The 13,264-nt window shown below is 37.5% G+C and overlaps 1 protein-coding gene across 1 annotated transcript in view; it reads left to right on the forward strand.

Annotated features, from left to right (window-relative positions):
- Positions 1-13,264, forward strand: part of SEC24D (SEC24 family member D) — a 118,118-nt gene that overhangs the window by 60,509 nt on the left and 44,345 nt on the right. The window contains exons 9-10 of the mRNA XM_011977605.1: positions 9,420-9,558; positions 12,794-12,909. Of these exons, the coding sequence (XP_011832995.1) occupies positions 9,420-9,558; positions 12,794-12,909 (255 nt within the window). The remainder of the gene's footprint in view (positions 1-9,419; positions 9,559-12,793; positions 12,910-13,264) is intronic.

Consider the following 13,264-nt stretch of genomic DNA (forward strand, 5'->3'; position numbering starts at 1 on the left):
CTCAAGGATCTAGAACTAGAAATACCATTTGACCCAGCCATCCCATTACTGGGTATATACCCAAAGGAATATAAATCATGGTACTATAAAGACACATGCACACATATGTTTATTGCGGCACTATTCACAATAGCAAAGACTTGGAACCAATCCAAATGTCCATCAATAGTAGACTGGATTAAGAAAATGTGACACATATACATCATGGAATACTATGCAGCCATAAAAAATGGATGAGTTTATGTCCTTTGCAGGGACATGGATGAAGCTGGAAACCATCCTTCTGAGCAAACTATCACAAGTACAGAAAGCCAAACACTGCATGTTCTCACTCATAGGTGGGAATTGAACAATGAGACCACTTGGACACAGGTTGGGGAACATCACACACTGGGGCCTGTTAGGGGTGGAGGACTAGGGGAGGGATAGCATTAGGAGAAATACCTAGTGTAAGTAACGAGTTAATGGGTGCAGCAAACCAGCATGGCACATGTATACCTATGTAACAAACCTGCACATTGTGCACATGTACCCTAGATCTTAAAGTATAGTAAAAAATAAATGAATAAATAAATTCAGACCCTCACATAGAGGGAAATCTCTTTTTATGGCCTTATAAGGAAGTAAGACTAATGGAGGGAATACTTTGACTAATTTATAATTCTGCCAGAGAGACAAAGATAGTTTGCCTCTGGGCTTATTATTTTTAACACTTTTATCTTTAGAATATTTCACAACTTTCCTTTGAGGAGCAGAAAGTTGCCAGTTGTTCTGTCATAGAAGAAAAAACACTAGATATAGAAGGGTTTCTAGTTTAAGATATATTAATCTTCTGTAGAACATTGTGCATTGTTGTAACAATGAAGTATGTTTTCTGCTAGTGGCCTATAACTAGACAACATGTAATTTTCCCATAGAGATAAAAGATAAATTATAATAGGTCAGAGATTGTAAGAAATGTGACAAAATGTTGCTCAAGTGTAAAATTCTGGAGAGACACTATCTTACTCGGAAGTTTTAAACATCTGTTCTAGCAAGAGAAATAATGCTGATCTTTGCAAATATGCCCATAACTTGCAATACTATGTCAGCATAACCTGATCCAAACAGACCATTTTTTGCTTAAGAATCGTTACCTACCATTGATAGTTTAGTTATGAACTAGGACAGGAAACCCGATTAGGGTGCTCTCTTAACTGCATTGGTATTTATTTTCCCTTCTGAAACTAAGGATGCCCTCTCACCAGGAGCTGCCCTTTCATAGACTTCAGTGTTCAGTTTAACGTGACCTTCCCACCAAAAAGCCCTCCTGGCGTTAGAGGCCTGGGTAGAAAGGTCACAGCTGTGCTTGCTTTAAAGCATTTTTGGCCATTCCAAGAGATGAATCTCCTAGTGTAGTTATCAGTGCATATTTTGGGATGAAAGCACATTAGGGTTCATTACACCCAGATCTTCTGTGATAAAAGAGCTGGCAGGTATCCTCAATTCCAAAGGAGACTTCTCTGTCTCCCTCCCCTTCCCCTCCCCTCCCCTCCCCTTCCCTCCCCTCCCCTCCCCTCTGCTTCCCTTCCTTCAGTTTTCCCCTCCCTCACTCCTTTCCTATCTCTCTTCCTTGTCATCCACTCAAATATTTATTGAGAATTTACCCTGTAATGTAGGCCCTTGGGATCAGTGGTGAAGGTGAAGCTAACATACTGCTGTTAAGGGGTGAAGTTTTTTAGTTAGAAATTTAATTTAAAAATTGTTCATAGTATTCAAACATATTTTGAGTTTATTTAAAAAATCAACCCAAGAATTTAATGAATTGAGTGAAATATGAGATGATGAAACAAACAGAAATTCTTAAAACCCTTCATGATAATGTTAAAACATGTGATAGAATTTGCTAATTTATAAGCAGGTTTCAAAATTTATACCAAATGTACTATTTTTCCAAGAATATCGTTTTAATGAATGGTGAAATATCTTACCAACGTCTATCAGAATTCCTACCATGTAGTAACAACTGATTTTAGGTAGGGGTGTGTGTGCATCTGTCTGTCTGAAACCTGCTGGGTCAGTGTACTGCTACCCTACCTGGCTTTGAAGGCTCTCCTCAAAATCACTCCAGCCTTTCTCTTTATCTCCCTTCAGCCCAGCTGTTTGAGGCTACGTGCCTGCTGGTCACCAACAAACCCTGGGTTTTTCTTCCTGTGTTAAGCTGTTCTCACTGGTTGAAATTCTTACCTTCTCTCTTTCAGTGAACAAATAGCTCCTCATAAGTGCCCATATCTTCCTTGAATGAAGGCTTTCCTGACCCCTCTGAAGATTTCTTCTGTTTTTTTTGTTTTTTTTTGACCTTTTGCTTTAATACCTATCACAAGTTATCCTGAGCGTGTATTTGTGGGTACCTGAGATATTGTGTTTGTTCATTCAGAAACCATTGACTGACTCAGGTATTGTGCTACAGGAGATATAACAGTAAACAGGCTGGACCTGTGAGTCATGGATTTGAGAATGCAGTAGTGGTTTTGAAAAGTAAAATAGTGTTATGAGTGCTTTTAGGCACAAGGTTATATGGGAACATACAGCAATTAAATATGTCACCTGCAAGTGGCCTGGAATTAGACAACAAAATATAATTCTCCCTTGTGGATGAAAGGATCTTGAGGGGCCAGATTTAGACATGGTACAGGATTAGACAAAGCCTCTGAGAAGTCAGAAGAGAGAGGATACCGCTTCCATTGTAACAGGAGGAGAGAAAGGAAAATGTTGGAGAGATGCTGGTAAATTAGTGGGGAAAGGCAAGAGAGTTCTTACCTGAGGTTTTCTATTTTCTTTGTGAAGAAGAATGTAAATTTACATTTACACCTCCTGCAAGGGAGGTGGAGAAGGAGCTTATGGGGAGGAGCTTAATAAGGATGCAAAGGTATGTGGCAGCTCCTATAGAGAATGGGAGAGACAAATGACCAGAGACAATTAGAATGCTTACCAGGGAGCATGGTTTAAGGGCTTCATTCACGTCACAGACCAGTGAGAATGGTACCTTTCTCTGAAACTGTATGCTTTTCTGCACATCCAGTCTGCAAGCTGTTTCTTGCACATATAGCATAGAGGACATAAATAGTTGGAATAAATCAGAATTCAAGCTATAGCTCTGCAGTTTGTTGCACAAGTCACTTCCTATCACTCACTGACCTTGCATTCCTCTGAACAATGTGGATGGGAATTCCCCACTCCCTGGGTTGTTAGCTTCTCAATATCAAATTGAAATTGAGAGCATTTTAAATGCTCTCAATAAATGAGAGCGTTTTAAACTACAAATGACCATAAGACCATAAAGATAATAGTTATGCTCTTACATTTATTATGAAAAGTCTGATTCAGTAAAAATTTTCAGTATTTTTCAATGAAAAGAAACCCAAAAATAAAAAACTAACTTCCAAATTAAAGAGGTATCCAAATCTAATACAAGCTGTAGGTACGGTTAGAACAAATAGACTCTCTAATAGTATTGTTCAAAGGAAAAAGGGAAAACAATCTCCCAAGTGTCACTAACAAGCTAACAAAACTATAATCTTCTGAAAGTGCAAAAAAAGCAAAGTTTTAGGTTAAGAAGAGCCAATTAAAAACATTAAATTTTTTTAGTAAACATTATTTTTAAAAATATAAATATATTCTTAGAACTAATACAATGTATTAAGTGTCTTATCCTCAAGCTCTGTTTGTTTTTAGAAGACATATGATAGGATTTTATTTTTTAATTCAGAAAATATTCTTTAATTTCACACTTATTTTTAAAAGTCTAACTAGAATAGTACTGCTCTCTCAAAAGCACTTGTACAGTAAATAGCCTATTGAACTGTACCTTTTTTGTCCATGTAGGCCTAGTGAATGTCATATATGGTAAAGCTAAAAGTAGAAAGCACATATAAGCTGCTTCTCATATCTCTTTCACATGGAAATGTCTTTAATAAACGCAGTTGATACAGACTCTTTTCCTTTTAGCCTCTGGGCATAATCCTTTGGGAATCTGACTGACTCTGCTCATCTTCCAGCATGCCTAATAGTCTGAATGTTTAACATTTTTAAAGGGTAGTTGTTCATCACAGGTTCTGGATTATCTTTTCACATACCATTTCCATGCTTCTACTTATATCCCCCAATTAATCCAAATTACCAACTGACCTCCTCTTGAGACAGCTCCAAAACAGAAGCAGCACTCCAATTCCAAGAAGTAGCCGCTTGCCAAAGTTACATTGCTGGTAGGAAATCACTGCTGCCAGAGAGATACATTTACAGTGATTTCCTGGGAAATACAAGTTGATGCTGAATATTATCCTTAATCAGGCTGGAAAACTGTGTAACATTTTGACAGATCTTATTTTAAATCTTCTCATCTTATTTAGATCTCATTGTAGGTAAAAATTTCTTTCCCATGATCAGTAACTGCTTAGCCAAGGTATTTCCTTCAGGCACTTTGTGAAGTAGAATATTGGTGCTGTGGGGACAACTGTAGAGTCCCAGGACGCTGACTACTTTCCTGAAGACTTATAATGAAGGAAATAAAGAGAGAAAAAAAAAAAAAAAGAAGGGGAGGAAGAAGTATACATTGAAAATGTAAAATAAATTTTTTTAAAAATTAGTGAATAAGTGTTAGAGGGGAAAGTAGGTGGTTGAAGAGTTTGTGTGTATATATTAGAACTTACATGAACTCTGGTGCTGAAAGATAAGGAGAGTGGGTAGTGGGCAAATGAGAGAAGAAAGGAGAGATGGGCCCAGTTTCACCCAGCAGTGTCCTGGGTGTGGGCACGTATGACTTTACTCATTCAGAGTATTCCTGAAAACTGGGCTTTGGCTACTCTGTCTCTGCCCTTTACCAGCGCCATGCCTGTGATAGGATGTTCCAACAGGAAGCTGGCGTTTGCTTTAGAAAATCATTTTTCTTCATCGCAGTGTACTGCCGAGTGCCAGGACGTACCAGATGTCACTGTTGCTTTGTTATTTTGCACCATGATGGCTAATGTGGGGAGTGGGCATGGACGCTGGCAGCAGGGCATTCGTGTCCTTGTTCTCTCTGCTTCCCAGGCCGTCATTAGGTTGCCTGCTCCAGTCTGTGGCTCCCTATCCCAACCGCACCTCTGTTTCCCTACACACACTCAAGGAAAGTCGGCAGAGGATTAGGAATTTTAAAAATAAGTTTTTCTTGGCTATTAGTAAATTTGGCACATTCTGTAGTTTCTATACAATGTATGCATAAAATAGTCTTGTATTCCATGTTTATTTGTATTTTGTTTGGCCCAGAATATTTTTAAACCATTATCAAAAGTTTCTTCAAGAAAAGCAAGTTCAGTTAAAAGTTATTAGAGTTACATGTAATAAATGTAGCGTGATTATCTTGGTTGTTTTCTTGCCTACTGATAAGGTGTATACAGATTTAATTTTTAGTTGCACAGTGCCACCTATTGGATCTATGGGATAAAAACACTTTGGTATTTAGCTGCTTTCTTTAGTTCCTCACTGCAATTCATTATTTTCCTAAAACAGAAATACTGTAGCCAGGCTTGGGTATTCAGATTTTTCTTAATAATATAGATGCCAAAACAAAAATACACACAGCCTACAAACTTGATACAGATTTTTCATGATGGGTCTTTCTATACTGTACTTTATTTTCTTTGAGCATCTGTGTTTGTTTTTGAAATACAACCTGTGAACAGTTTAACATTGCCTTTCTAAGCTGAAAAGAGCCTTAAAAAGAGCTCTTGTTTATGATGTACTCCCAAGTATTGTTTCTCCTCATATCCTGTTTTTTTTTCATTGCATTTGTATGTACTTTTTTGTTTACTGTCTTTCTACTCTGCTACACTGTAAGTCCCTCAAAGGTACCTGTGGTACAAATGTTAAAGTTACCCAAGAGAATGGCAGGAATACTTGGAAAACTGGTAATGTATTCAAATAAGAAGACTTAAAATTTTACTAGAGGTATTAAGAAGGTATTGGTAGATACATCTTGATGTCTACTACTTTTATATGGAAAAATAATCAAAAGTTGTTTTGTTTTGTTTCTTAATTGTTGGATATCATTTTAGTACTAAGCCTCATTTCTTAGAATGATATTCTCACTTGTGGTCCAAAATCAACCAGTATTATATACATACACAAGAGATGCATTTTTTTCAATTAAAGCACTTTTTGTAAAATTAGTATCAGCATAGTATTTGGCACACCCCTGTTAATCCAAAAATACAAGGAAAAGATTCACATTTTTCCTCAGCCTCCCTATCACTTTCATGTTGTGTAAACTCACGCCACACAAGGCCAGAGCCAAACAATAGCTAGGTGAGGTTTTTATAGCCAGTCTTTCTGTCCTTTCCCTTTTCCACTTAAGAGAAAAACAGAAAAGAAAGGGCAGACAGGGATATACTAAGAGCTAAATATTAAAGTACATTTGCAAACAAAAATTATTAAAATCGGAAAATATTTCTGAGGTAAATATAATTCCCTTGGTAAGGAAAAAAGATAACTTAGGCAATGTTTTGAAAAGTAATTTGATTTTTTTTTAAAAGCCATACACACCAAGATCGAACTCAAAAGAAAAGTAAGGTTAGCTATTTATGAGCTCATGCACACTACTGTGGTGCAGATAAGCCGACATCTGGAGAGTGCAAAGGGAAATCTCTGATGGTTTTCAACATGGCCTGAGAGAGATGAAACAAGCCAGTGTAATTTAGAAGCCCTTGCCCTGTTGCCTGAAAATAAAATGTAAACAGTTAAAAAGCTTTTAACATTCTTTACTGTCACCTCAGTTGTCTGAAGACCTTACTTACCTATCCATCATCTGGTTTCTAAAAAAGTGAAAATTGAAAAAACTGTAAGTGTATTTAATAGCCTAGACACAGTCATGACTTGACTCCAGTTTCTTGTTAGACATTCATTTTCAGTCCTGCAAGTTTGAATCTGCCAGGACTGGAATGCATAGGTGTTCGTTGCCGACAATTTCACAGTAACTTTGGGCTGGGCCTGGCTTTGAGCAAATCATATCAGTGATAATAAGGTCAAATTTCCTTCCATTACTTTTGGCTTGTCTAGCAAATAATTAGATCATATTTGGTTTCTAAAATCAGGGGATTTGTTACAGCCTTTGAACTTTTTGAAAATAAAAGGATGAGAAAAGTAAACTTGGCTGAGTGAATGGAAACTGCAGAATTTCTCCCAATTTTAACTTCTGAAAGCATCTCCTGATCTCAGAGGTTGGAGTTGTGGAACAGAGCAGTAACTGGAGTCATGATTGGTAATTGCACTTTTAATCCAGTGGAAGCTACCTGAACAGCAGGTTCTTATTCTCCTACTTGTTATTCTTCTAGCTCTCCATTTATTGTTCTAAGAATCTTTTTTTGTACTTGCATGTTTTTGCTTCTCTATTGCCTCCTCAAATAATTTCTTCCTGTTACCAGCTGAAGATAACAAATATTTATCACTATATGCCTTTCTAACAAAAAGTTTGTCTGAAAGAGTGGTGTATACATCAGATATTTGAATTTGTATGTGTGACTATGTATTTAAATAAAATTCCTAGAGTGTTTTAAAAATGCATTCTGCCTCTGAGCTTTTAACCATTGGAGTGTATCAGAATCTCCTGAAAGTTTATTCTCTGTCTTCTAGATCATTTTTACAATAATGTTTTACAGTAACTGACCAGGTAGCCTTCAGGACCTGAAGCCCATCTCATACTTATCCTCCTGTCAGAGATGACTCTGTCCTGAGCTGAGTGGTTTTGAGAGAGGAAAGACTGTTCCGGATAAAAATTTTCCAATTACTTTTTGCCAGGCACAATGCTGTGAACTGCACATGTATTACTCACCTAATCCTTGTCACAACCCCTACCAGTGGGGCACCAGAGTCAGGCCCGTGCTGTGGATCAGAAGCGACCATAAACAAGAAAATCCAGTCTGTCTTCTGGCTTTCTTGGGGCAAGAAGTGAGGAAGAGGGCAGTGCAGAAATAGAAGGGAATGATTAAGGAAAAAATTTAAATCCTTCCCCTGATTCTTTTGAGTATTGTGTTAAACCTGTTTTTTTCTGCTCTGAGACCTCCCAACTGATTTCTGAAACCTCAGCTTTCACGTTGAACATCTGGGCAGGGACAATGGGGGATCTGGGTTTTCTAAGACTGGAGCAGAAAACAGCCTGATACCCCCACCCCACTGACCTCCTGCTCTTCAGGCCTCCATTCAAAAGCAGTCTGCTTTATTTATATCTTTTTCAGTAAAGAAAAATTAAATTGACATGCCAAAGCCTGCAATTCTCAAGTTTTTCTTTAAATGTTATCTTTAAGGAGATTCACAAAAACAAGGATCTCTGTGGTTTTCTCCTGAAAGCCATAAGTGTTGGGAAAGCAGACTTAATGCTGAACTTTAATGCTGAACTTTTTTACTTCTAAACTGTAAAAGATGTATCATGCTTTCTATGTATGTTTATGAGGAAGAAGCAATTGAATGATTTATTTTTTCAGTTCTGACAAAGCAGGGCCAGCCACACTGTGAGTATTCTGTGAAACATTTCTTTCTAATAAAGTAACAGAAAAGGTAGAATCAGCCTCCTTGCCTAAATAAATGAACATTATTGCATATTTCTTCAAATAGTTGCATTTTTGAAGAAATAATTGATGTGCTTTGGGGGAACTATGTAGGCAGCAAACTGCTATGCAAACTAGAATGTCTGAAATCAGACCTAACTCTCTTTATTTATAATCTATGAAGAAACTTAGCAAAATGTGTGACACAAGTTGTCTAGAATGTTTTTAACGTAAGAATAATTAAGTATTATTACCATCACTGTATGTTTGTCTCCACACACATATTGGCAAATATGCATACACACATAGACATAAATATGCATATATTGATATATCCTTATAAATGAGATAAACTTAAATTAACTTGTTTGAATATTCTGGACAACATCTTATGGCTTTGAATTCATGTGTTATCAATAAAGACATTTTTACTGTCTTGGGGCAAAAGCTAAGAGTTGAGTTCCTTAAAAATTGCCACTAGGCCAGGTGCAGTGGTTCACGCCTGTAATCCCAGCACTTTGGGAGGCCAAGGTGGGTGGATCACCTGCGGTCAGGAGTTCGAGACCAGTCTGGCCAACATGGTGAAACCTCGTCTCTACTAAAACTACAAAAATTAGCCAGCCGTGGTGATGGGCATCTGTAATCACAGCCACTTGGGAGACTGAGGCTACTCGCTTGAACCCTGGAGGCAGAGATTGCAGTGAGCAAAGATCATGCCATTGCACTCCAGCTTGGGTGACAGAGCAAGACTCTGTCTCAAAAAAAAAAAGAAAAAAAAAACCTGCCATTAAAAGACTTTCCAAATTATAATACCTAGAAATCCTTCACTCATCTGTTCATTTAATTTTTCTTGTTTCTCCATAGAGTCCCCTTTACTTGGTAAATCACGGTGAGAGTGGACCAGTCAGATGCAACAGGTGCAAGGCCTACATGTGCCCATTTATGCAGTTCATCGAAGGAGGAAGGAGATATCAGTGTGGATTTTGCAACTGTGTGAATGATGGTAAGCAGTGCTGTTAAAAGCTCTTTGTGAAATTCTTTATTAAGTCAAATGTGTTGTACTTCTTAGTTTAGGAAAAGCATACATTCTTTTTTCTATATAGCAGTACCTTCTTTATAATTTCTCTAGAAGGAAACCAACTATGATAGGCTCTGTTTAGGAAATTTAAACCCCTTTGAACCTTAGGTAATTACATGAGCCCCACATGGAAGTTGAAATATTTCTTAGAAAACTAACTGTAGGGGGAAAATTTTTATTTCTTAATCCCCTTCCACAAAGCCTCAGTGGGAAAGAAAATAAGATTTTTACCTCTTGTGATTACAGATGATAAACTTGGGAGATGTCTCCTCTTTTTTCACTCCTCAAGGTTATTCTTGAATATGAGCTCATTGATACTTAGGAAAAGCTTAGGTATAACCAAGGGCTTTAACACTTATGTAGATTTTTTTTTTTTCACGCTGATGTAAATGTTGGATTGTTTAAGGAGGAAGGAATGTAGGGCTTTCCCATATTCATTATATTTTGTTTTATTCCAGTACGAATTTACTGATGTTGAAGAAAACTGCATCATTGCTGAAAGTGTTCTCACATTTATTACATTTATAACATGTCTTTGTATTTTTCATTATTTGTTGTTAAATGAGGTACATACTGAGGCTGAGAACATTCTTATATTCATTGACATTTTTTGAACCATGTGATGATTATTATGAGTTTTCTTCTCTCTTTCTTATCTTTGTAGACAGGCTTCCCTGCAGGTAATTAGATCTGAAGAACATATAGCACTGTCTGCCCGTGAACACATGGTTCTACCCATGGGTGCTGGCTACTCCCTAATGCCAACTGAGCTGGGGACAGTATTCCTCCTACATCGTTGCGTTCATGGCATCTTGGCTGTGAGCATTCTCTGGTGGGAGAGCGCTGCTTGCCTTCTTGTTTCCCTGCCCTCTTATCTCGCACACACACAGTCCACGACTTTACCCAACTTAGGGTGCCAGAGACTGGCCTTGCAAGTGCTTCTCATGCAGACCTTTGGTCAGTTCTTAAATTCACGTTGCTGTGGAGTTGAATCATTGGCTTCTAGACTCATCCCAGACTATGGCCTAAGCCTCTTGGTACGTCTCTCTCCTTGCATTAACTGTGGCTTCCACTCAGTGCAAATTGGATATCCCATTGAGACCAGATTCTGTTAGTTCTCTACCCTTACTTCTCTTTCTAAGGAAGATCTTGTTTCCTCTCTCAACCTGGATGAAATCTGCATCCAAATTCATGGCTATCATTCAGTCTTGGGACCTGGATTTCAGGAACCCTGTGACAATTCATTTCTCTGTGCTTTAGTTTTAGAGGAAAAAATCCTGAGAAGGGACAGAGGCTTCTCCCAAAGCATTTGGACAGAGTCCTCCAGCGAGCCCACCAGTTCCTCAGATGTCTTCACCCAAGCCCCCAGCTTTCTTAGAAAGGTGACCAAAATCATACCCACCATGAAGAGCAGCAAGGATCTTCAGTTTGCTGTGACTCTTTGGCCTCCTACCCAAAGTGTCGGCTCAGGGCCTTAAAAGGCCCAGCCACTTCCAGGAAGAGAAAAACGACTCAGAATTCTTGTGTCTCAACACAGCAGATTATGTTCCCTCAGGTATCCATTCCTAGGAAGCTGCCATGTTTATTTTCCAGCAGAATTATTCATACTAGGCTTAAATATTTTTCCCTATAAGGAAGCTGGACTCCCATAGATGTATGCTGACACCTATCTTCTTCATTTAGGTTTAACAAAGACAGAGGTTTGTTGGAGTTAGAAAGGACCCAGCAGGCTTGCTTTCGTGGTTCCACTCTTATTTCCTTGCAAAGTGTCCAGAGATTGCCCAGTGGGGAGTATGTGTGGTCAGAGACATGCAGGAAGACAGGGGCCAAAGGGTAGTGCATGATTTATGGTATGACTTGAAAGTTGGCTTATAAAAGATGATAGACAATATTAAATGTTAATGAATATAAAATAAAATTTAAAAGGAAAACATTTCACATATTACATTTCTGTGTGTAGATGAGAATGAATTGTATGTTATACTATGTTCAAACTACTGTACTATGCATTCTAAGATAGCCAAGGCAGCATCCTCCATCTCATCTATATGTAGCAAAATAGCAATTGAAGACCCTCAAAGCTTACTTAGCTCAGCTGAGCCTGTCAGTTTCTACTTCTGTAATCTTTTCAAGAAGTTGAATCTTCCAAATTCAGAGATCCATATGTGCATAAGAACCTTATAAAACTTACTTTAAAAGAAATGGCCATGATACAGTAACAACGTAGAAAAATCAAGCTTCAGTGGGTTTTTTTTTTAAAAAAGAACAACCTCAAAAACAGTCTTCTTATTCTTATGTCAGTTTCACAGCTAAAAATAAATAATGCCGAATTGTTGGTTTAAAAACGGGATGCATTATTTGTACGGTTTTTACAATGGTAATGTTGTTCTTTACAAAAAGCTTAAAACCAGAGCATTGGTAGTTTTTCTGAATACTTTTATTGGCAGTGGTTTAGTAGCCAGCCCTATTAATCTCAAGGCAACAGGAGTTCGTTTTTACAGAGATACCAGGCCATATTTGTCCAAGTGTTCAGTATGTGACTCATAAGTGTTCCTGTGCTATTGGATGACTTCCAGATCTTTGCCAGAACTAACCTTCTTAGACATTTGAATCAAATTAAAGTTCCTTAGCTGAGATCTTAGTGGTGTAGTCTTTTCCTAATACAGTAATCCTCTCCACTCTTAAGCCCAAACATTAAAAGATTACCATGCAAACTCCACATGGGTGAAGACATCTCTTAATTAAAGCATAATAAATATTGTAGTTCATAGTATAGTTCAAATAACGAATGTTTATTTCTGTTAGGTATATTAAAAATTCAAATAGAAAAGTCAGAATTCTTTTTAAAAGAGGTAATAAAATGGGGACAATTGAATTTGGGTTGTGACAACTTAGAAACACCAATACTTTTATACCCTGTTTCTCTAGGATGGTCTAAATCACAAACGTTCTTTGTCATCAATAACTTATAGAAGAGGAACCCTCCTCTTTTCCAAGACATATTTTTAAAATAGTAGGTATTTACGATATGCTACATTCCAGCTTTAAAATACGTTTTTCCTGATGCTAACTCCTTTCCTCCCATAGTAAATTTTGAGAACTTACTAAATTGTCTGTTTATGAAAACAAACTATTTTCTTTCCTATTTTGTTTTTATTAGTTCCACCATTCTATTTCCAACATCTGGACCACATTGGAAGAAGACTGGACCACTATGAGAAACCAGAGTTATCTCTAGGATCTTATGAATATGTTGCCACTTTGGATTATTGCAGAGTAAGTGTTCCCAGAACTTCAAGTGTTTATACATTGATGTTAAATTCAAGTGAATAACTTTCATATGTAAAGAACTGACTCTTGATTCGCAAACAAAGCATTTTGGTGGTACCGTGGAATGGTAGAAATGCATAAGACACAGATCCCATCTTCTAGGTTGTTAACATGATTCATCTGCCAAACCATCTACTGGAGGGATTATTTTTAAAAACTGAAATGTGGTGTCAGAAATAGAAAATAATAATTTCTCTTCCCTGCCAGACAGAATACAGCTGGTTCTTAATGCAATAGTTCCATACGGTGCCTCTGCCTCCCTTATTCTGTAAAGAGTCTCAGAAAACTTCCCATTCAAGAG

The sequence above is a fragment of the Mandrillus leucophaeus genome, unplaced genomic scaffold (assembly GCF_000951045.1).
Source record: "Mandrillus leucophaeus isolate KB7577 unplaced genomic scaffold, Mleu.le_1.0 Scaffold181, whole genome shotgun sequence".
In the NCBI taxonomy this organism is placed as follows: Eukaryota; Metazoa; Chordata; class Mammalia; order Primates; family Cercopithecidae; genus Mandrillus; species Mandrillus leucophaeus.